Source organism: Ochotona princeps, chromosome 22 (genome assembly GCF_030435755.1).
Source record: "Ochotona princeps isolate mOchPri1 chromosome 22, mOchPri1.hap1, whole genome shotgun sequence".
NCBI lineage: Eukaryota > Metazoa > Chordata > Mammalia > Lagomorpha > Ochotonidae > Ochotona > Ochotona princeps.
The window spans coordinates 15,813,602-15,837,068 of NC_080853.1; the positions used below are offsets into that span (position 1 = coordinate 15,813,602).

General features: G+C 55.9%; 1 protein-coding gene and 1 long non-coding RNA gene across 4 annotated transcripts in view; both read right to left on the reverse strand.

The window, feature by feature from the left end:
- On the reverse strand, positions 1–13,305 carry SRC (SRC proto-oncogene, non-receptor tyrosine kinase). Its single transcript, XM_004585796.2, has 12 exons — positions 13,281–13,305; positions 12,410–12,667; positions 11,459–11,558; positions 7,789–7,887; positions 7,541–7,644; positions 5,940–6,089; positions 4,798–4,953; positions 4,244–4,423; positions 3,189–3,265; positions 2,548–2,701; positions 2,250–2,381; positions 1–1,999 (listed from the first exon to the last, which is right to left on the reverse strand). The coding sequence occupies exons 2-12, from the start codon at positions 12,657–12,659 to the stop codon at positions 1,791–1,793; spliced, it is 1,611 nt and encodes a 536-aa protein (XP_004585853.1). The 5' UTR covers positions 12,660–12,667; positions 13,281–13,305; the 3' UTR covers positions 1–1,790.
- Positions 13,306–23,467, reverse strand: part of LOC131482951 (uncharacterized) — a 25,180-nt gene continuing 15,018 nt past the window's right edge. The window contains exon 3 of one of the 3 annotated variants that reach the window (XR_009247418.1): positions 13,306–13,366. This is a non-coding gene — a long non-coding RNA (uncharacterized LOC131482951). Of the gene's footprint in view, positions 13,409–20,234; positions 20,463–23,467 lie in introns of those variants that run through there. The other 2 variants (XR_009247420.1, XR_009247419.1) reach the window with 2 other exon arrangements.

Below are 23,467 nucleotides of genomic sequence, written 5' to 3' on the forward strand. Positions count from 1 at the left end.
TGAGGTCTGCTCGTGTTTAATCAGACAGTATGCAAAGTATTTACAACCAATTCTGGGTGCCACCCTCCCATCCCCCAAGCCTGGGTGGTGGAATACAGGACCCCCAATCCAGGGATGGCCCCCCCAGGCCTCTGCATAGTCATCTGAAATCTACAAAACACTGGTGGTTGGTTTTTTGTTGGGGTTTTTTTTTTGCCTGTTTTTTGTTTTTGTTTTGTTTTGTTTTGTTTTTTTAAAAAAAAGGACAGTCTCAGGACACCACTAGCAAGGGCCTGGAGTGATTTGTCATTGGAGGGCCAAGGTGGATGGGGATGGACAGGAGAAGACTTAGGGGAAAAACACGGACGAAGGGAGAAGTTGAGATTTCCTAGGCAGGCGCGGCCTCCCAACCGCGCTGCAGGGCCTGGCTGGCTGAGGGGGGTACTCCCCCAGCGGACATTATTGCTCTGATGGGGCCAGGGTCGGGGGTGAAATGTATGACAGGTTCAAGGGATAGAGTGGGGGTGTGTTTACATGTTAAATACAGACACACGTGGACACACACACACACACACACACACACACACACAAAGGGGCCCTGGGCAGGATGCCACCCACCAATGAAGAGAAGCCACCACGCATCCCAAGGCTGGACAGCAATGCCAGGGCAGTCTCCCGTAGCCCTAGGCCTGGGATCACCATGGCTGCCCTGCCAAAGGGACCAGATGAGGACTGCAGGGCTGCGGAGGCTAAAACCACCTGTGGGACAGACCCTGCCACCTAGGGAGTAAGCGAGAAGACACAGAGCCAGGGTGGGTGGTAGCCAGGCCCAGCACACAGCAGTGGATGGACAGCACCTGCACCTGCATCCCAGCTGAGGCCCTGCCCACCCCCCACCCTCCCCTGGGAAGGGACCAGAGGCTGAAATGCCCACACAGGACAGGGGCACGAGGGTCCAGCACTCCCTCTGGAGGCCACACAGTGCCCAGAACATGCTGGCAAAGCCTTGGGTCCACGTCCAGCAGCCCTTGGCCACCCTACACTCCCCTTACACAAGCCCGCCAGGTTCCAGCTCCACCCCGCCTCGCCCCACCTGGGGCTCCCAGCTCTTGCCCACCCAACCAAGGACCACGCTTGCCGGTTTCTGAGACAGAGGAGCACCGGCCGACCTCGCCTCCATACAAAGCTGCTCTATGGCCTAGGGCAGCTCACAGCCGCTCTCTGGACGTGGTGGTCGCATAGGGAGAAAAGGGACATGGAATGGGTGCTCCTTGAAGGGTCCCTGGCGTCCGGGAGAGCAGGGCAGGCTCACCCTACCCTCATCAAGTCCAGCCAGTCCTGGGCTGGCCAGCTTAGGAGTACTGGGGTGGTAGGATGGGGAATACAGTGGCCCTAACCTCCACAGCCCGACCAGACACGGATGGCAAGAGGCAGGGTGGTAGGCAAGTTTGGCCAAGGGCCCTCCATCCTCTTTGGAAAGGCTCTTTCACCAGCTCTGGGGCCACGTGGGCAGTGGATAGGAGCCAGAAATGAGGAGGAGGCTGAGGTGGCACACAGGGCACCCGGGCCCCGCTCTTCTGCCTGGTTCTTCCCGCAGGAGCCAGCAGAGACGATGAAGAGCGAGAATAGGTGCAGGACAGAGTAGCCCTGGCTTCACAGGCCACCTCAGGCCTCCACGTCACCCAACCAGGCCACAAAAGATTGAGAGGCCTCATCCCAAGCAACCCAGCTCCACAGAGAGGCCCGACAGTGGGCAGGAGACTGCCCAGCCCAGGGTGCGAGCCAAGACCCTGGTCCGGCCCTGCCTGCTCCTATAAGTTCTCCCCCGGCTGGTACTGGGGCTCCGTGGCCGTGAAGTAGTCCTCCAGGAAGGCCTGCAGGTACTCGAAGGTGGGCCGCTCCTCCGGCTCCTTCCTCCAGCACTGGCACATGAGGTCATGCAGCGACTCAGGGCACTCAGGCGGGCAGGGCATCCGGTAACCCCGTTCCACTTGGTCCAGCACCTCGCGGTTCACCATCCCTGCAGGTGGGGGCAGGCATGAGCAGCCAGGCTCCAGAGGGGAAAGCCGGGAAGTGGCAAGAGGTGAGGAGTGAAAGGGCTGCTGGCGACAAGAGGACTCCTTGCATACGACAAGCGGGGAGTGAGTCCCACCCCCTCGAGGTGGTCAGCCCTGACCACAGAGTCCACATTGAAATGCTTAATCCCTGTGGTCTACAGGTGGGGAGACTGAGGCACCAAAAGCAGGGTGGCTTGCCCAAGGCCTTCTCACCAGGGTAGGGCACTCGTCCCTTTGTCGTGAGCTCCGTCAGCAGGATGCCAAAGGACCACACGTCTGACTTGATGGTGAACCGGCCATACAGCGCAGCTTCCGGAGCTGTCCATTTGATGGGGAACTTGGCACCTGCAAGAACAAGGAAGGTCAGCGAGGCCCGGGAGAAGGAAGGGTGCTCCCCAGCCACCCTGCCAGATGTGTCCCATGGATTCACATCTCCTGGGACCCAAAGTGGGGGAGGAACTGCTCAAGGCTCCCCACTGCTGCCACTCCACCTCTGCGAGACCCCACACACCTTGCCGGGCCGTGTATTCATTGTCTTCAATGAGCCGCGCCAGCCCAAAGTCTGCCACTTTGCACGACAGGTTCTCCCCAACCAGGATGTTGGCTGCCCGGAGGTCCCGGTGCACGTAGTTCATGCGCTCCACATAGGCCATGCCTGAGGCGATCTGCAGGGCAGAGGGTCATAGGTACAAGTTCAGGGTCAGGGCCATCCCTGGGGTGGAGAGCCATCCTGGCTCCCCGGCCTGCCTACTTCTTCAGGCAAGCCAAGCCGGAAGGGCAGGAATCGCACTCGGCAGCAGGAGCAGGACACAGGGTGAAGGGGAAGTATGACATGCCAGTGGTGACCGTGAAAGGGAGGCCTCCACAGACCCTGACACAGGGAAGCGCAAAATTCCGCCTGCTGTCTGGGGCCCCTCTCGGAGCCTCCGTGTTTCTATCCATCAAATGGAAACAACAGCTCTACCTCTCCTGATCACAGAAGGCTGTTGAACACAAACATTTGGTGAGTGACTGGCTGACCTTTACAAGGAAGAAAATTGACATCCAAGGAAGGGTCTCCTCTGCCCAGGATGGCAAGGTCAGTGAAGGTGGGGTCAACCAGGCAGGCTTCCCAGAGGGGAATCGAGAGGTCAAGAGAGGAGACTGACTCACCTGAGCAGCCATGTCCACCAGCTGAGGCAGCCGCAGGTACTTGCCCGTTTCCCCCTTGAGGAGGTCCAGCAAGCTCCCTGGCAGGGAGAGACATGTTCCAGTGCCTGCCCCGTGCCCTTCCGGGGCAGCAGGCAGCACCACCCAGTCCCTGTGCGGCCAGAGGGCTGGCCTCGCCCTGCCAGCACAGAGACAAGTGGCTTGGGAGGCAGCTGCAGGCCCCCAGGCAGGGTTTGCAAGGAGGGGTCCCCAGGCTGGCGTGCAAAGAGAAGGAGCAGCCAGGCCAGACCTCGTGTGTGAAGCCAACATCAACAGCACAGCTCCCTGTGAGCGACTATAGACCAGCGGCTGCTAGGTTTGGGGCTGGGGCAGAGAATCCCTTGGCTAAAATTCAGGGAACCAGATGCTCATGCTGGGGCTATCTCATCCCATGGCCATCAAATAGGGAATTTTTGAAAACTAGCTAGTTAACTTCAAAGTGGGGTCTAGGTCAAGCCAGGTGCTGCACCCCCACATGGTTCAGCGTGTAGACGTGGGGATTCGAATGGCCACAGCCCTAGAGGGGCAGCCGGTTTCAAAAAACCAGCACTCTGAGCACACAGACACCTCGTAGGAATTCATTAAACACAAGGCCAGCACTGCAATGCGATGGGTAAAGCCGCCTGCCAAACAGGTGCCACTTCATGTCCCAGCTGCTCCATTTCTGATCCAGCTCCCTGCTAGTGGCCTGGGAAAGCAGCAGAGGACGGCCCAAGTACTGCGCTCATATAGGAGACCTGGAAGAAGCTCTTGGCTCCTGACTTTAGCCTAGCTTTGGCCACTACAGCCATTTGGGGATTGAATCAGCGAAAGAATTCTCTCTCCTATCTCTCTCTCTCTCTCTCTCTTTCTGTGTGTGTAACTCTGCCTTTGAAATAAATAAATCTTTAAAAACCAAAAACAACATATGCAACAAGGAAGGCGGCATCTGGCCTCAGAGCCTATCCGTGTGAGGCTGGATGGGACGGGGGCCCACACTTGGGTGTGCGGCAGGGCCTGGGGTGGGGCGCCAAGCTCACCCTTGCTCATGTACTCTGTGACAATGTAGATGGGCTCCTCAGAGACCACGGCGTACAGCTGCACCAGCTTCTCGTTCCGCAGCTTCTTCATGACCTGCGCCTCTTGCAGGAAGGCCTCTGGAGACATGGTACCTGGCTTCAGGGTTTTGATGGCCACCCTGGTGGTACCATTCCAGGTCCCTGTGGGAGAGGGAGACACACACAGGCTGGCCTCAGGCAAAGGCCCCATTCCATGGCACAGGTGTCGTGCGAGTCGGCGCCAGCAAGCCTTGTGACACTAGCCCACAAAGGCTTTGGCCCTGAGCCTTAGCATACCCTTCTGGAAAATGGGTACAAGGGACAGAGCCCACCTCATGGGGCTGTTACAGGGATGAGTCTCAGTGGCTGCTGTGAGGGCTGTGGTTGAGCAGAATGTCCGTCCTTCCCTGCCCCCCAACGGGCAGCTGGTGACTGGAGGGAAGGAGGGGACTGAGGGTGCTCCGAGCTGCCACACAGGCCAGCCCACAGTGTGCCCAAGGGCCCAGGCTCTCCTGCGGGCTGGGACAAGGCCTTACCCATCCACACCTCGCCGAAGCAGCCCTGGCCCAGCTTCACCTCCAGCCGCAGCGACTCTCGAGGGATCTCCCAGGCGTCCTTGGCCAGGCCCTGAGTTTGCGGCTTGGATGTGGGGCATACAGTGGTGAGGCGGTGACACAGGCCGTCGGCATGCTCTGCAGGTGGAGCAGGGGAAGGAGGCTCAGACAGGCCCCACCCTGGCCTCCCGCCCCTGTGCCTTCGAAGCTAGGAGCCTACACCTGTGTGAGTTTATCCCCTTATCCCACACAAGCTCAGTCTCGCCTGGCACTTTTGGCAACTGCCTGTGCACCTGCTTGCTAAATTGCTCATGAGACTGAAGGGTACCAGGAACAAAGAGGGAGGCAGTGCAGGCCCCTGCCCTTGAGTTTTCACAGCCCAGGGAGGTGAATGAGATAGAGAACAGCTGTGTGTGCAACTCAGGTGGGTCTGCTCAGGTCCCGGAAGGCTTCCCAGAGGTGGTGGCTAGGCTTGGATCTGCAGAAGGGTGAGGGATGAGCTGGGGAGCAGCTGCACTGCAAGCCGAGGCAAAGGCCCAGAGAGAGCAGCTGCAAAAAGCACTGTGGGAGATGGGAGAGGCTGTGAGGCGCAGCAGGCAAAGGCGTGCAGGTGGCCAGGCTCAGACATCCAGCTCATGGAGACCCCTGGGAGCTGGGGGAGGGCAGCAGGGGTCAGGGTGAGCCCTGCCATGCCAGCCAACCCTCACCAGAAGCTTGAAGGAAGAGCAAGTGCCGACGAGGAGTGGGCAACTAGAGTCCCCCAACACTGTGGTCTCCAGGGGAGCTGGGGCATCCTGGATTGGGGATGAGCCTCTGGAACTTCCGACTTCCTCCCACCCCCAAAGCTCCACTCCTTCACCCACTAGGCTAGAATCAATCTAGCCACCCTTTTCCTCTCCCAGGAACCCATTCAGAGCAGACCAAGGCCTGCAGAGACAAGGGACACCAGTGAATGTCCCCTTCCCTCCAGTTCACACATTGCAGCCCCATCCTCGCTGAGCAGAGCTGGGAGATGGGGAGGAGAGAAGCGAAAAAAGGAGGAGGAGGAAGAGGAGGGAAGGGAGGAGAAGGGAGTACAGGAAGAAAGATTCTGGGGCCTGCCTGCAGGAGGGGGCTGCACTCACTGGAGTAGTAGGCCACGAGCTGCTGCAGGCTGCTGAACTGCGTGCGGGAGGTGATGTAGAAGCCACCACTGTCCAGCTTGCGGATCTTGTAGTGCTTTACATTGAGGCCCTTGGCGTTGTCGAAGTCAGACACCGACAGGCAGTAGGCACCTGCAGGGTGGGCCAGAGGGGAGGTGCGGCCGTGACCACCAGGCCTGCCACCACCTTCCCCGGGTCCCAGCACTGGCCCTGTGGACAAAGAGCCTAGCCCCTAGCTCCTCCTGTCTCCCAGCACCAGCTCTGAAGCACCCACCAAAGCTAGGCACACCTGACCTTCGCCTTGGCAAGACCTCCCCAGTGCCAACTGCATGACCCCCCCATGTGACCCTGACACGCTGCTGGTCCTCGCTGGTCTCAGGATCTCCCTGGACACTATCCTTCGGGCTGCTGGGAAAAGTCAAGGAGACCACACAGGAGAGAGCCTGGCCCACAGCAGGCCCTCCCACGTATGGTGGCTGGGAGCCTGTGGACAGCTCATATGGCCTGACAGCTAACCCTCCCCAGGTCTGCCCTTGACCCCTTCCTGAGCCAGGTGCAGTGGCCACTGGGAGCTCTACAGCCCTGGGCAGGAACCTACGTGCCAGCTAGATGACACTTGACAGTGGCCAGTGTCAAGCTGGGCCAGCCCTGGCATCCCCTTTGCTGCTCCCCTTAGAAGAGGTTTTGGTTGGAAAAGTTTCCTGCCACCCCACCTGGCCAGGGGCCTGAGCTACCCCATGCCCAGGCACTGAAGGCAGAACTGGGCCCTGGTAGTGGCACAGAAGGCCCTTCTCAGGGGCCTGGCAGGCAAGGCAGGTGTGGGCATGGGGATGAGACCTCAGTGCCCAGCCACACCTCCTGGGAAATCTTTGGTGGGAGACAATAGCCTCAGCATCAGAGAGGGGAAGTGGCCTCCCACGGCCACTCAGCAGCTCAGGACAGAGCTGGGCGCTCGGACTGAGTCTGAGTGTCTCATGGCTACCTGCAGGTGGCCCAGGCCACGTGCAGGTAGCAGCAGAGGTGCAAGGCTGAAGTTGGAAGCCACACGTGCATCCCAGCATGCCTACGCCTCACAACCACCTGCTCCCCAGGCCCCCAGGCATGAGGACTAACCCACAGTTGCACCTTTATGTATACATACACACAGGCAGGCACGTATGTACACAGCCACATGAGGGCTCTGACAGGTGTGTGCGCACACACACATGCGCATGACATGGATGCTCCACACTCCACCTCCTGCTGAACTCCAGGCCCACACGGGGAGGCGCAGCGCTGGGTCCCAGCACTTAGAGCAGCCCCAGAGGCCCCAGGAGAAGGGGAATGGAGAGGGGGGCATCCGTGCCCATTCTGGAGACAAGCCTGTTACATCGCACGTATGTTCTCCTTGGACAGAACCAAGGCCACAGAAGTTCAACCTCATCTTTGCTGAGCCAGAAACGTGCCTCCCTGACTTTGACCTTGCACTTTCATTCCATTCCCCATTCCATCCTGCGTACCAAACTCCTACTCACTCTGTAGCACCCAGCCCCAACAACCCCATACGAGACTTGGCCTCTGCTGGCTGGCGGAGGCGTCTGTACCTTTCGTGGTCTCGCTTTCTCGCACCAGGAAGGTCCCTCTTGGGTTTTCTGCGTTGAGCAGTAACCGCTCGGACTCCCGCCTAGTAATCTTGCCAAAGTACCACCTGGGGAGGGAGGGACGAGCCCGTGAACAGATCCAGGTGCTGACCAGACAACAGCACCAGAGCCCCCAGAGCCGCCCCTGCAGCCCAGGAGCACCACGGGGCCCACAGCAGCGGTAACAAAAGGACACAGAAAAAGATACTCACTCCTCAGCCTGGATGGAGTCAGAGGGGGCCACGTAGTTGCTGGGAATGTAGCCCGTCTGTCCCGTACTGAGCGAGTGTGCCAGCCACCAGTCTCCCTCCCTGCACAGAGGAGAGGATGGGGCCCAGGGAGGCATCAGCAGCCAGCAGCCAGCGCGGGCCCCAAGGCGAGTGAGGCCCATGGGACCAGCAGAGCTCTCTCCCAGTGTGCCCGCGCAGCAGATGGCTGCCGAGTGAGCTCAGGGCTAGAGGGGCTGAGGTGACAGCCCAAGGTCCCAGAGCCCAGGGGCAGGCAGAGGCCAGGCTTTTGAGGAGAAAGCTCCTTGCTCCTGGGGGACAAACAGAGACAAGACCCCAGCCCCAACCAAAGAGGGATGTTAATTCTGATCCTTCCGGGTCTCCCCAAGCCATGGGATGCAGAAGCCAGATGCTAGGAGCTGCTGAGACCCAAGGAGGAGACCAGGAGGGGCCTACAGGTGACCCGGGCCCCAGCCCTGCTGACCAGAGCACAAAGCATGGCCTCCACCTGCAGCCTACCCACCTGCTGGGGAAACTGAAGCCAGAGGGGGTGGAGACTTGCCTAAAGTCACACAGCAATCACATCAGTGGGGTCAAGTGCCAAAGCCCCATTGGCCAGGACACTTCTGCACTAACTGCCCCACAAGAAGGAGGAGGAGAAGGAGGAGGAGGAAGAGGAAAAGAAGGGGGATGGGGGATGGGGGTGGGAGGAGCTCCCAGTGTGGTGGGGTCTAGGTGGAGGTGGGGAGGGGAGGTAGTACCTTTGCAGCCATCTGAATGTGAACCAGGTCTGGCTGGAGCGGGGGTCCAGAGACATAGAGGAGAGAGGAGAAAGCGAGAGCCCACCGGGAGAGAAGAGGCAGAGATGGGGGTGGTGAGAGGCAGCGAGTGGCAGAAGAGAGCAAGGGAAGGGGCAGGAGAGCCAGGCGGTGCCAGGGACAGAGACCGGGGACAGCCACAAAGGCCTCGCATCCACAGCAACCAACAGAGAGGATGAGGGGAGGTCAGAGGGGAGGGGAGGCTGGGAACCAGGGTTCAGCTCCCACCCCCAAACCCACTTCCCACTGCACAGATGACAAGACTGAGGCCACAGAAGCAAAGATCTCTGCTCAAGGTCACACAGCCAGTCACAGGCTCCTGATTCCCCATGAGGTGTGGAGGGAGCTGAGAGCCTGGGGAGTTCTTCCCAGTCCAAGGCCACCTGGGATATCACCATGTGCCCAGAAAGATGCAGAGCATGCAGGCTGGGCCCTGGCCACACAGAGCAAGACCCTGTCCCATCTCACAATGGAGCAAACTGGCCCCACATCCCTGGCTTGTCTGAGCTGTCTCCGGCCAGATTATTCAACCCACATTGAAGATGGAGACGCTGAGAGTCAGATGGACAGGGCACTCAGTGCAGCGAAGACAAAGTTCAGGGTTGTCCACCACACCCAAGTCATCAGATGCCCCATGTTCTAGTCCCAGCTCCACCTGCAAATCCAGCTTCCTGCTCAAGTACATCCCAGAAGGTGGCAGTGCATGGCTCGGCAGCTCAGGCCCACCCACATAGGAGACCCAGATGCAATGCCGAGCCAGCTCTGGCTGCTGTGGGCATCTTGGGGGTGAACCAGCAGATTAGAGACCTCTGTCTGGGCCTTCCAAGTAAACAAAATAATAGGACTTCTTAAAGAGACGAACTGGGCTGAGCAAACTCTCCGAGGACTCACATCCCAGGAGCCCCGCACGAGGAGCAGGACACAGAGGCATGGCAGCCCAGAATCCCCCATGAGGAAAGTCTGGGGCTGCCCAGTCCAGGGCGAGGCAGAGACCTCAGCCCCTGTGTCAGTGCATCACCTGCAGGATGGCACAGTTACTCCCTTCTACACAGGCACCAGCAGGTGCTCCACAGGCCTCAGCTGTCTGGATTTGGGCAAAAACACAATGAAAAGCACTAAATCCATATCTTTGGGGTGTTCCACCCTGAGCTCCAAAGCAGCACGGTGGGCAGCAGGGGCTGACTGTGTGACCTTGGGCAAGTGCCTGGCCGTCTCTCTATCGTATCTGCAGCATCCTCCAGGCAGGTGGGGTATGTCAAAAGCCAGCATCAAGAAGGAACTCTTCTGTAAGCTCTCGGCCTGCTGACACCAACCCAGACCCCCGTATGGGTGGCACCGAATCCCAGGCTGAGTCTCTCGGACAGCAATCGAGGGGAAGGGGTGGGGAGAGGCAGAGGCCAGGCACAGTGGTCCCTGAATGAAATCAGAACACCTCCATGGTGGCTGTCTGCCCTACCCCTTTCTCCTCCTCTCCTTGGAACGCCAGCCCCCAAACTCAATTCCCTGATGACTTTGAAGCGGAGGGGAGGCTGGGCACTCAGCCAGGAGGAAGCCACTGGAGGAAGGCTCCTGATCCATCCCACCCTGCATCCTGGGGGAGGGGGTGGGGCAGGGTTCTCCTCCATCACTCCCACCATGGAAAGCCCCAGGGAGGAACTGGGCACAGGAAGGAGGAGCTGCCGCTGGTCCCTCCCCTTCGAACCAGCCGCGACTCCACCCCCCCTTGCATTCTCCTCCCAGCTCTGCCTCTGCTCACTGTGTGACCTTGAGCCTCAGTCTCCTCATCTGTAAAATGGTACGAATACGCGCTGTCTGTGCTCAGGGCCCTAGAGGCCCACGTGTGGTCCCATGTGGCTTCAGGTGTTGGGCCCGGCGCCCCCCTGCATCCCCAGAGTGCACTTCCCACTGTGGCGGGAGGGGAGAGGCAGACAGCTGCTCCACTAACAGCATACCACCCACCAGCAACCCAGTGAGGGGAAGGGAGCTAGGGAGGCTGGGGAGTCTCTCCCCACAAAGACAGTGGCCCCAAAGTCCCAGTTCTGGCTTGTCTAACTGGCAGCTGTGTGACCTTGGACAAGACCTTCACCTCTCGGAGCCCCATGGCTGCAGCCCAGGACTGGGGTCCTAGAAGGTTACAGGTCAGGACCACGGGCACCTGTGCTTGGCACCCGTGTTCCCACCCGCCCCACTGGGACAGCCTCCTGCCCAGGACCTTGTGGGATGAAGAGGAGCTAGCCAGGCAGATCTGGGAAGGAGGGTGCTTCCTCTAGGATCTCAGCATGCACAGGAGAGGGAGGGTAGAACCAAGGAGGTGAGCACCAAACCCCAAGGCCTTGCGCAGCCAGGCAGGGGTGGACGGCCAGAGCCCAGGGCTGGATCAAGGGGAGATGGACCAGGTCTTCTCAGCACCAGGCCCTGTATGCAGCAGGCTTTCAAGGTAGTCTTGCAGCCAGAGAGGGCAGGGGAGTGAACAGGAAAGTGGGTGGGGAGAAGGCATGTGATGGGGAAGCTGAGGTGGGATCCATGAGGTGGAGGACAGCGGGGCAAGGTGGGCCAGCTGGGAACCAGAGCCCGCAGGCAGGGACCTGGGCCAAGCGCATGCAGGGAGCTGCCCACCTGCCCGCCCGGCCATCAAGCGTACACACCTGACATCCACCTTCCTCCTAAGGCCGCGAGAGAGAAGCAGAGAGAGAGGGAGAGGCTGAGAGTGCGCTGGGGGCCAGAGGACAGCAGGGGGACCCTTGTGTATGTATAGTCAGCACGGAGTTGGGGGGCTCCTCCCATCTCCCTGCCCGGGGAATCCCCTGGGGCCTGTGGGCAGGCAAGGGAGCACTCACGTGTTGTTGACAATCTGCAGCCGCTCCCCCTTCTTGAACGACAGGTCGGTTTCCGTCCGGGACTCATAGTCATAGAGAGCCACAAAGGTGGTCACTCCACCTGCAAAGGAGCCAGCCCAGGCACGGTCACACAGGCACGGTCACACAGGTACGGGTGCGCCCATGAGTCTGTTCCAAGTGTGCCCCCTGGTGGTGCCGCCTCATACAGCAAGGAGCCCTGAGGACAAGCCCCTTTATCCCTAGAGTCAGGCACGCAGCAGGGAACAAAGGGGCCAGCCCCCAGAGTTGGTCACTTGCTGCTCCCCGATGTAACTCTGATTCTGAGGAGTCTGGGAGGACTCCATCCACCTGGCTGTGGCTCCTGATTCCAGCTCAAGTAGCTAGGTCCCTGCCACCTGCAGGGGAGACCAGGTTCCCACCTTCAGCCCAGCCCCGACCACTGCAGCCACTGTGATGTGACCCAGCAGCTGGCAGCTCTGTCTTCCTAAACCTTACAAATATATTCATTATTAAAATTCTCTTAAGATATTTTTGTGCAAAGACTTCGAAATCTATACGTAAGAAGGGCCTTTTTGAAAGCGTATGAGAAATACGCGTCATGAAGAAACTACACGCTGATTTCAAAATCTTGGAAATTCTAGTTTCCAGGACTTCTTGGAAGTCATCCCCTCAGGCTTGGGGCTGCCACATCCACCAACTGCCAGCAGAGGGCGCAGGGGCGCACCTGGGCGCCCTTGGGAACTGGGCCCTGGCGGCTGCCTCGCCACCTGCTGGGCTCCGTGGCTTCTGGCCAGTGGCGAGCCCCTGAGGCTTCTGGGTCCCCTGAACGCTCCAATGGTCTTTCTGCAGGGGACCCAGACCTTGAGGCTACTGCGCTTTATAAATCCCACTGCTCCAGGAAGCCCTTGACCCAAGGGGGGCCGTCCCCATTCCCGTCCTGGGCGCACTGACCGGCGAGCGGCCCGGCCCTCTGCGGGGAGGTGACGGTGTCCGAGGAGTTGAAACCGCCAAAGAGCTTGGGCTCGGCGGTGGCGGGGGTGAAGGCTGTGCTGGGGCCACGGTGACCATCAACCGAGGCTGGCTTGCTGGGGGTCTGTGCGCTGGGGAAGGCACTCCCAGCCCCACAGTGTGTGCTCTCGGTCTGCTCCAGGCTGCGGCGCCGCTGGCTGGCATCCTTGGGCTTGCTCTTGCTGCTGCCCATGGTCCTGGCTGGATGAGAGAGGCCAAAGTGAGCCTGCGGCGCGGGTTGCCGGGTAGAAGGGTGGGTGGGAGGTGGAGGGGGCAGTGGACTGTCTCCACCCTACTCCATCTTCAGCAGGGAAACAAACGCAGAGAGAAATCCCAGGCTTCTGGGACATGGGTGCAAGGGCGGCTCCTGCCAGAAGCCTCAGCCTGCCCCCCCCCACCTCCTCTGGGGCCCTTGCTCAGTCCCTCCCAAGCAGGGACAGTATCTGGATCACATCCCTGTCCCCAGCATCGGGCACACGGGAGACGACCCACTGCAGGAGTGTTGAGTGACTATTTGACTGAGATGGCCCAACACTGGGGGAGAGGCGCTAAGAGTAACATATAGGAGGGCACGCCTGAGAGGGGGCAGGTACTGCCAGGGCCTGGCAAACAAAAGGTGCTGGGCAGATGGCTGAATGGATGAATGGCCAGAGCATGAGTTAAGATACCTGTCAGAGGTCTGGGAGGTGCAGATGAGGGCAGAGGTGAACCCACTGACCCACTCCCACTACAGCCCCTGGCTGGGCTCAGAGCTCCCACCCAACCCACGGCGCCCAGCTGAACCGGTGCAGAGGCCATCCCAGCCACACCTCACCTGTCCCAGAGGCTCTGGGGTCCTGGTTCCACCTCTCCCAGCTGTGTGTCCCCTGGGGCAAGTCACTCCGCCGCCGTCCTCATCTGCTGGGCAAGGAGAAGGCCAAGCTCCAGGGCTCTTCCGTGAGGCTGCGGTCAGAGAGAGAGGATGCTGTCAGGCCACCACACCGTGGGACTCTACAGGCCCAGACCCCAGACAGCCTCCGCCCTCACAGCACACTCACAGGGTGGCAGGCGGGGAGCAGCCTGGGGACCCTGGGCACCCCAGCCAGGGGACTTCTAAGGTTTCTCCAGGGGCTACTAAAGGCCTGGCATGCATCTGGAATGTCCTCTGAGCCCTTTGAATGGAGATCCAGGTAAGGCTGTTTGCATGGACATGAAGCATGGCTCATACCCACCACACACTCCTAGAGCTCAGGTCCTGCCCTGGGCCCTGCTGAGCTCTGCGCAAATGTTGACTCAGCAAGCCCTTCCACCTGTGTGGGTGGGGACAGCTCAGACTGTCCTTGTTCAGATGAAGCAGCTAAGATCCAGAGAGGTAGGGGAACCTGCCTGAGGTGGCACAGCATGCCTGATAGTGAAGAGCGATGCCCACAGGGCAGGGGAGACTCAGGGATGCTCTTAGGGTCCCAGGGGAATGTCGCGGCCTTTCTCCTCCGTGGAGTAGCCAGCTGCCACCAGCAGCCTGACCCTGATCCTGGAGAAAATCCCAGGAAGTGAGTCCCCTGGACAGTGAGTTGGGTCTCAGTAGGGCTGCTGCAACATCCGGTGAGCTTGGGAGAGAACCGGGGGTTTCCTGGAGCATAAATACTGAGTCACCGTGAGTTGCCCATCTGAGAAGGGCCAGCCTCTGGCATCTTTTCCACCACTCGCACGCCCCCATGGTGGGGGAGACAGAAGGGAAGCAGGGAGGCTCTGTCCTGGGTGTGCCCCTTTTCTCTAGGGAGCCCCCCTCAGCAGAGGCTCTGTGACTCCCCCAGAGCCCGGCTGTGCTCACAGTGCAGGCTCCAAGAAGCAGCACAGTAACTTGAGTGTCTCCTAACCTCCAACCTGTCCTCCCACCCCCAACCCCCTGCCATCCAGTGACTCACAGCTGCCCTTCACTCACCAACAATGCACCTGCTACAGGCCGGGTTCTGCCCCTTGCAGCCCTCAGACAGCCCTGAGACAGCTCCACCTGCCTCCATTCCCTCTCCTGGACAAACTGCTGAATCCCACAGACCCCAGAGGCCTCCCCTGCCCAGCCCTCCCCAGCAACTAGCTCTGTGCTTCCTTGGTTTCCTCATCTGAGACAGTGACACTTTGACCACCAAGGGACTGGGAAGAGGGTTAAATGGGAAATGCACACCAGGGTGTGGCATGGTGCGTGGCACGTGGCAAGCACGAACCACCACAATATCTGAGGAAAGCTGTTGTTTTATTGAAGGGACAGGAAGAGAGATGCAACAGCCATGGGGGTGCTACTTAACTGCCCACAGCAGTCTGGGCCGGGTCAGCCTGAAATCAGGAGCCAGGAACTCCATCCAGTCTCCCACATGGATGGTGGGGGGCACAAGCACCTGCTGCCTCCCAGGTCCATTAGCAGGAAGCTGGGTTGGAAACAGAGCCAGATTCAAACCCAGGCACTCCTCAGATAGGGAATGCACCTGTGTGTTCAGGAGATTGAAAGTTCTGGAAGGATTCCTAGTTCTCTGTGCCTCATCCAAAAGGCATGGGGCAGGGAGAGAAGTTCCTTTCTTTGCTTTCCGTTTGGTGTCAGTTGCCCTGTGGGTGATGCCGCCACCTCTTCCTGGCCTCGCCATCACTCCTGGCTCCAGCAGCCTGCAGCCAGCCCTGCCTCTCACCTCATGCACACAAATACTCACAGCCCCCCAGCAGCCACTATCCGGCCTCCTGGCCTCAGCACAACCCAGGGCGGGTGAGGGGGACAGGCGCCTGGGACCTGGGAGCAGGCACTCCAGCAAGCAAAATCTCCCTGGGTAGGTCATTTTGCCTCTCAGTTTCTCTGTCTTTGAAATGGGCATGTAGGTGGGCACTGGACTCAGCTGTTAGGGGCCAGGTTCAGACTCCCCATCCCAATCCCTGGCTCCATTTACTTTCTGATCCCAGCTTCCTCCCAGTACAGACCCTGACAGGCAGCGGTGAGGACTCTGTCCCGACCCTCAAGGGAGATAAGCAGCTGGACGGCGAGCTGGACAGTGTTCCGGCTGTCAGTTTCAACCCCAGCTGTTGTGGCCACTCGGGAAGGGACTGGGTGGACAGGAGCTCCGCCTGCCTGCCACTCGCTCTCTTTTGTCTCCCTGCCTTTCAAAATGACAAATCTGACAACAGGGACGGAAGAGCGTCCACCTGCCAGACAGGAGGAAGTGCCCGACAGACTGAACACAGCACTGTCTCCTGTTGAGGCTGTCACCGTGGACAGCCACATGCGAGCATGCATGAGTGACACCAAGCACACAGCCGAGCCCTTCGCCTGCCTGGGTGCAGGTGCCAGATGGCCACTCGCTGGCTGCCCAGCCCGGTGTGGGCTCACTCAGCTTCCCCCTCATCTGGGACTGCCCAGGGGTGGAGGAACACATGGCGAAGAGGTGGGGGTACCTGGCAACAGGTGCTACAATCAGTTCGGGTGGAGGGAGAGCTCTGTCGACCCCTGTCCTTTTTGCTGGCCACTCTCACCTTTGGGCAGAGTAGGCCTCCAAAAGCCCTACAAGGTACCTTCCCTGCACAGGGCACTGATCAGCAGTGGAGCCCATCCAAGCCACCCCTCGGAAGGGAGGGGAGTCCAGGAAAGACCACACTGCCCGGATGAACCGTGTGTCCCCACTAGGTTCTTACACTGGAAGCCTCATCCCCAGGTGCTGGGTAGAGGATGAGGCCTGGGGAAGGTGCCCGGGCTTACATGAGAGCCTTACAGGGGCACTCGCTCACTCTGGCAATACTAGGATACAGCAGGAAGGAGGCAGAGAGCAGAACCTAGCACCTGGATCCTGGACTTGCAGCCTGAGAGCAGAAAAAACTACTTGTGGGCCTGGCGGCGTGGCCTAGCAGCTAAAGTCCTCGCCTTGAACGCGCCGGGATCCCATATGGGTGCCGGTTCTAATCCCGGCAGCTCCACTTCCCATCCAGCTCCCTGTTTGTGGCCTGGGAAGGCAGTCAAGGACGGCCCAAAGCCTTGGGACCCTGCACCAGCGTGGGAGACCTGGAGGAAGTTCCCGGCTCCTGGCTTCGAATCAGCACAGCACCAACCATTGCGGTCACTTGGGGAGTGAATCTTTGGACGGAGGATCTTCCTCTCTGTCTCTCCTCCTCTCTGTATAACTGACTTATAAAAATGAATAAATCTTAAAAAAAAAAAAAAAAACACTACTTGTGCTGTCCACTCCCCAGCATCGCACTACAGCGGCCACAGGAGAGGCATATGCCACCCCTTGCCCCACAAGTTCACCTCGTTCTGGGACACCTGCTGATGCGGCCAGCCTCCAGACAGAAAGGGAAAGAATAACACAAGAGTCAGAAACAGGCAGAGCATCACCATCTGCATTAAGTGTGGATGTGAAGCTGGGAGACCCATGAGACTCCACTGGGAAACGGTCCAGTAAAGAAGAGAGATGTTAACTTTGCTGTTTCAAAAATCAATCACGCATCTACCTAGGAACAGCCTGCCTGAGATACAATGAAAGAAAACAGTATTATAAAAGTATTAGCTGGGGTGGCAGTGTGGAGTAGCAGGTAAAGCCGCCACCTCTGACATCAGCATCCCTTCTAGGCGCCAGTTTGAGTCCCAGCTGTTTCACTTTTGATCCAGCTCCCTGCTAATGCCCCTGGGAAATCAGGGGAATCAAGTGCCCGGGCTCCTGCACACACATGAGAGACCCAGAAGAGGCTCCTGTCTCCTGCCTTTAGCCCAGCTTGGCTCCAGCCACTGCGGCCACTTGGGGAGTGAACCAGCATATGGAAGACCTCTGTCTCATCTCTCTATAAAATCTGTCTTTCAAATAAATAATCCTTAAAAATTAATCCTTTAAATGTACGTAGATACATAAATACACAAGTTATTCTTAGTTCTATCTAAAAGTTGAATGGGAGCCCAATAAGAAACTCAGAAGGATTTTCTTTAAACCAGGCAAGTTAAGTTTTAAATTTAGAAGTAAAAGTCTACAGATGAGAACAGCCAGGAAAATCCCAAAATGAAGAGTGCTGAGGAAGAAATTGACCAACCAGAGAGAATTGAAAGTCACAGCTTTAGTGCTATTGGTTCATAAATACGGCAGCACAGCAGAAGAGACTGCAAACGTGTGGGAAATAAATGTGTAATGAGGGCGGCATTTCATCCTAGTGAGGAAAAGGTGGAAGAGTTTTAAGATACAGTTGGAGGGTCTGGCGCCTTGGCTAAACAGGATAATCCTCCACCTCCGAGTGCAGGCATCCCATATGGGTGCTGGCTCATGTCCCGGCTATTCTACTTCCCATCCAGCTCTCTGCTTGTGACCTGGGAAAGCAGTAGAAGACGGCCCAAAACCTTGGGACCCTGCACCCACAAGGGAGACCTGGACGAAGTTCCTGACTCCTGGTTTTGGGTTGGCTCAGCTCCGGCCACTGCGACCACTTGGGGAGTAAACAAGTGTGTGAAAGATCTTTTTGTCTCTCCTCTCTGTAAATCTGCCTTTCAAATAAAAATAGATAAATCTTTAACAAAAAAGAAAACAACATCAGGAAGAAATCTGGGCAGTCACAAATAAGTGAAAATTAAACCTTGTGTTCTTTAATAACCAATGAGTTGATGAGGAAATCATAAGAAGAAAAATCAAATAAAAAACCACTTGCTAGGAAGGGAAATGAAGGTGCAACTTATCAGAACGGATGGACGGAGCAAACCAAAACTGAAAGGGGGAAAACTGACAGCTGTGGATGATTTTAGGTAAGAAAGGACCGGGCAACGTGGCACAGTGGGTTGAGTTGCCCGTGGATGCACTCACATCCCAGGACATGGTGTCCGCGATGGAGTCACACTTCTGCTTCCCACCCAGCTTTCTGCTCATACATAAACGCGACAGATGGTGGGTCGAGTACTCCACGCTGACGGAGCTGCCGGCTCCTGGCTGCAGCCTAGCCCAGCCCCAGCTGGTGAGGGCATTTGGGAAGTGAAACCCGAAAATGAAAACAAAAAAATCTCTCTCTCTCTGTTTTCCCTTGATATGTCCTTCTGCATTTCAAAAAGCAAGAATAAATAAACAAATAAGCTTTAAAAATTAAAAAAAAAACTCAATTCAATAACCTAACCTTCCACTTTGATTAATATTAGCAAAATCAGAGCCAAACAAACCCAAAAGCACGTGAAAGGGAATAATGAAGATCAGAACGAAAATTAATGAACTAGAAAACAGCCCAACAATACACAAAATCAACAAAACCAATAGTTGGCTCTCAGATCAGATCAGCGACATCAGCAAACCTTTAGCTAAACTGAGCGTGGCCGGAAGGGAGGAGGCAGCCCTGCATGGCTGAGACTGGCGAGGTAAGCGGGGAAACGCAAGAGTGAAGAGGATCCTAGGGGGACATGGCCACCACTGTCCCCCAGCAAAGGATGCAACGCCAGGGAAATGGCTGCATTCCTATGAAAACCACCAGAACCAAGGACAGAGGGTTGGAATGAACCCCCAAGGAAGGAGACCCCATCACCAGGGAGGAAAGCACTGCACCCCAGGCCACGTCACCATAACCACACCATGACATCATGACGGAACCACAGACGGTTCTCCCTTGTGAACAGCAAAGTCAACATCTTCTGTAAGGGGCCAGCTCCGTGGCCGAGTGTGCTAAGCCTTCACATGCAAGGCCAGCATTCAATACGTGAGCTGGTTCATGACCCGGCTGCTCCACTTCCTATCCAGTTCCCTGCTAATGGCCTGGGCAAGCAGCAGAGGACGGCCCACTTGAGAGACTCAGATGAAGCTCTAGGCTTCAGCCTGGCCCAACTTCAGCCATGCAGCTATGTGGGGAGTGAACCAGCAGATGGAAGATCTCTCTTCTCTCTCATTTTCTCTGGAACTCTTTCAAATTAAATATATATATATATATATATATATATATATATTATATATATTTTAAATAAGAATAAAATTTGCAAAATCCAGAACACTGGAGCCAGGCATACATGAAAGGAAAGAGCAAATGACCAGGTCCTGTCAGCCTTTCCCCCTGTGGTTCCACTTCTTTTGCAACCAACCAACTGTGGTTCAAAATAGTTGGAGCAAAAAAAAAGCATTTACACTGAAATACTTACACTTATCCCTGTTGCCATTAATCCCCCCCAAAAATACACCCCAAGTACTATTTATGGAGTGTGGACACTGCCTGAGGTGTTCTGGGTAACCTGGAGCTGCAAACCCAGTGGGGTAAGCACCACCCCACATCATAAAAGAGACTGGAACCCCCGGGGGTTCCCAGCACTACATTTCTCCATCTGGGGAGCACAAGGCCAGTTTAACTTCTGCAAATCAGCTCAAACAATGCCCCATCCCCATTAGCCAAATAAAGAACAGAAACCATAGATTCATCCCAAGATGTGCAGCCACGGCGTCCGGCCACGTCCAACACCCACATCCTCACAGGAGCACGCCATAGGAGGGGATTTCCTGCACTCAGTCAAGGGCCCGGATGAGAACCGCTTGCAAACATCACCCTCAGGGGTGAAGGGCTGGACGCAGCCACCCCTGCAGTAGGTCGAGGACAGCGGCCACCCCTGCAGTAGGTCGAGGACACATGGACAAGTGTTCTCGCTGCTCCTGGTTGAGGCTGTGTGGGGGAGGCGCTCACCAGTGCAATCCAGGAAGAAAACAAAATGAAAGCATCCACACTGAGAAGAAGTGCAAGGACCTCCATTTTCAGATAACATGATGTTTCTTAAAGATCTATTTATTTAAAAGGCAAAATTACAGAGACAGGAGAGACAGAGAGAGAGATCTTCCATGGGCTGGTTTGCTCCCCAGATGACCACAGTGGCTGGGGCTGGGCCACACAGAAGCCAGAAGCCAGGAGCTTCTTCTGGATCTCCCACATGGGGGGCAGGGGAGGTCCAAGGACTTCAGGCATCCTCCACTGTTTTCCCAGGTACGTGAGCACGGAGCTGGACCAGAAATGGAGCAACCAGGATTCAAACTGGCACCTACATGAGATGCCAGTGCTGCAGGCAGACAGTAGCTTAATCCGCTGCACCACAGTACCAGTATGGATAACATGTTTTGTACACAGAAAATCCTAAGGATCCCATTTAAAAATCTGAAACTAATAAACAAGCTCAGCAAGGCTGCAAAGAATCAGATAAACAAAAATGAGGGTGCAAGGTGCAGCACATTAAGCCACGCTTGGACACCTACCTCCCACTCTCTGAGTGCTTGGGGCAGACTCCCAGCTTATCCACTCCCCAGCCAGCTTCCTGCCAGTGCTCCTGGGAGGCTGCAGGTAACAGCCCCAGGACTCGGATCCCCTGTGACTAGGCAGAAGATCTGGACTGATTTCCTGGCTCAGCTAGTGAAGGCATGTGGGGAGTGAACCAGTGGCTGGAAGTTTTTCCACTGTCTCTAACTCTCTCTGTCACTCTGCCTTTCAAATAAATCAACTTTAAAAAAAAAATCGTATTTCCATATACCAGTAATGAACAATCCAAACACAAAATAACGTAGGGGCCAACATGCTGGCACAGTGATCTAAGCTGCCACCCATGATGCCAGCAATCCCTATGAGGGCACCAGTTGAAGACCCAGCTGCTCAGTTTTCACTCCAGCTCCTTGCCAATGAACCTAGGAAGATGCTCAGACCCCTGCTCCCACATGCGAGACCCGGATGAAGCTCTGGGCTCTTGGCTACTGGAAGCCATTTGGGAAATGAACCAGGAAACTAAAGATTCTCTCTCTCTCTCTCCCCCCGCCCCCCTCTCTCTCTCCTTCCCTCTAACTCCCATCACTCTGCTTTTCGCATAAGTAAATAAATCCTTTTTTCAAATAACAACAGCATCAGAAGACTACTTTAGAATAAAGTTAACAAAAGAGAAACATAAGCCTTACACTCTGAGCACCGTAAAAGTTGTTGAAAAAAGTAAAGGGTAACCTTCATGCAAATGATAAGATCTATAGCCTTTCAATGCTGCTTTTGCTGCAACTCATGGGTTTTCTCTTAATTGAATGCTTCACTGAATCACAGACCACACAGTAGCATCATTTTCTCCAAGAAGGTTTTTTGTTTTCTTTTTCATTTCTTCATTGACACATTGGTTATTCAGTAGCATGTTATTAAACTCCATGTGTGGTAAATTTTTTTTACCTTTATTCCTGTTGTTGATTTTGCTTTATGGCTTCTCATTTAAGGGGATGTATAGTAACTGTGTGGTAGAAACTATCATATCCAGGGGCTCGGCAGCGTGGCCTAGTGGCTAAGGTCCTCGCCTTGATCCCATATGGCTGCTGGTTCTAATCCCGGCAGCTCCACTTCCTCTCTGTCTCTCCTCCTCTCAGTATATCTGACTTTGTAATAAAAATAAAATAAATCTTAAAAAAAAAAAAAAGAAACTATCATATCCAGATGTGAAGACACAATGCAGTATGCATCTCTACTTCCAAATCAAAGATGGACTCCCAGTGAAACTGTTGGATATAACTTGACAACAGGATGCCGGGCTCTCTGCCATTGTTTGTACCGCAATGTCAGGACACACTTAAATAGCAGAATGATGGGCTTATGACTGACTGTGAAGAACTACACTATTGTAATAATATGGGGAAAATCAGTTGTGGGGAGGCAGTTTGGGGAGGGTGTAAGGGAAATCCCAGAGCCTATGGAATTATATCATAAAATTAAAAATAAAATATAAGAGGAAAAAAAGAAAGACGTAAAGGGACAGAAATGTATGTTTTCAGGTCAGAAGGTCAAATATTACTAAGATGCCAGAGCTCCCCGCCATCTCCCACACTGACACCCACCTTGAGCAGAATCCCAGCAAAAACCCAGCCGGCTGCATCCCAAAAACTGACATCCTGAGCTTAAGACTCACGTGGAAAATCAAAACGACCAGTGGAATCAAAACAACCTTGAAAAAGTTGGAGGACTAAAATTTCTTAACTTGCTGCCAAACCACAACGACTGAGACAGATGATGTCTGGATAAATATGAGCTTACAAACTTACAAACCTAAGGGTCATGCAGTAGAGGGTTAAGCTGCCACCTGCAATGCCAGAATCCCCTAGCGATGCAGGTTTGTGTATTAGTCACTCCACTTCTGATCCAGCTCCCTGTTTATGGCCTGGGAAAACAGCAGAGGATGGCCCAAGCGCTTGGGCCCCTGCACCCACATGGGAGACCCTGATGAAACTCCTGGCTCCTGGCTTCAACCTGGCCCAGCTCTGGCCATTGCAGTCATCGAGGTAATGAATCAGCAGATGGAAGAGCCCCTGTTCTCTGTGTTCCTGCCTCCTTCTCTGTAACTTATTTCAAAATAAATCTTTAAAAAAAAGAAAAGGGGGGGGGGGCGTCCAAGGTAAGCCCTTACATAGACAGCAAACACGTGACTAGGGATGCCGAAACAATGCAATGCACTTGGTCTTGCACCAAGTGGTGTGGGAGCAGCTGGCCATCAACATGCAGGTGGAAGAGGCTGGCACCTTCCCCACACAAAACTCATTCCAGAAGCTGGCACTATGCCAGCATCCCTACAGACACCGGTTCAAGTCACAGCTGCTCCACTTCCAATCCAACTCCCTGATAATGTACCTGGGAAAACAGTGGAGGATGGCCCAAGTCCTTGCATCCCTGCACCCACATGGGAGACCTAGAAGAAACTTATGGCTCCTGATTTTGGTCTGGTTCCACCTTTGCCATTGCAACCATTTGGGAGTAAACCAATGGAGAGATCTCTATTTTTCTCTCTCTCCCTCCCTCCCTCTCTTTCTTTCTCTATTTTGTCTTTCAAATAAAATAAATAATTTTTTTAAAAAAAGAAAAAATGGTGCCCAGCGCAGTAGTCTAGTGGCTAAAGTCTTTGCCTCGAACTCACCGGGATCCCATGTGGGTGCTTGTTTGTGTCCCAGCTGCTTCACTTCCCATCCAGCTCCCTGCTTGTGGCCTGGGAAAGCAGTCAAGGACGGCCCAAAGCCATGGGACCCTGCACCCGGGTGGGAGACCTGGAAGAGGCTCCTG

Excerpts from the sequence above, each read along its gene's own strand:
- SRC (XM_004585796.2), bottom strand. The coding sequence starts at position 12,659 with ATGGGCAGCAGCAAGAGCAAGCCCAAGGATGCCAGCCAGCGGCGCCGC. Across the intron at positions 7,888-11,458 it reads CTGCAGATTGTCAACAACAC|GGAGGGAGACTGGTGGCTGG; the intron begins GTGAGTGCTCCC and ends TCCTCTGTGCAG. Across the intron at positions 2,000-2,249 it reads GGGACGAGTGCCCTACCCTG|GGATGGTGAACCGCGAGGTG; the intron begins GTGAGAAGGCCT and ends CCCCACCTGCAG.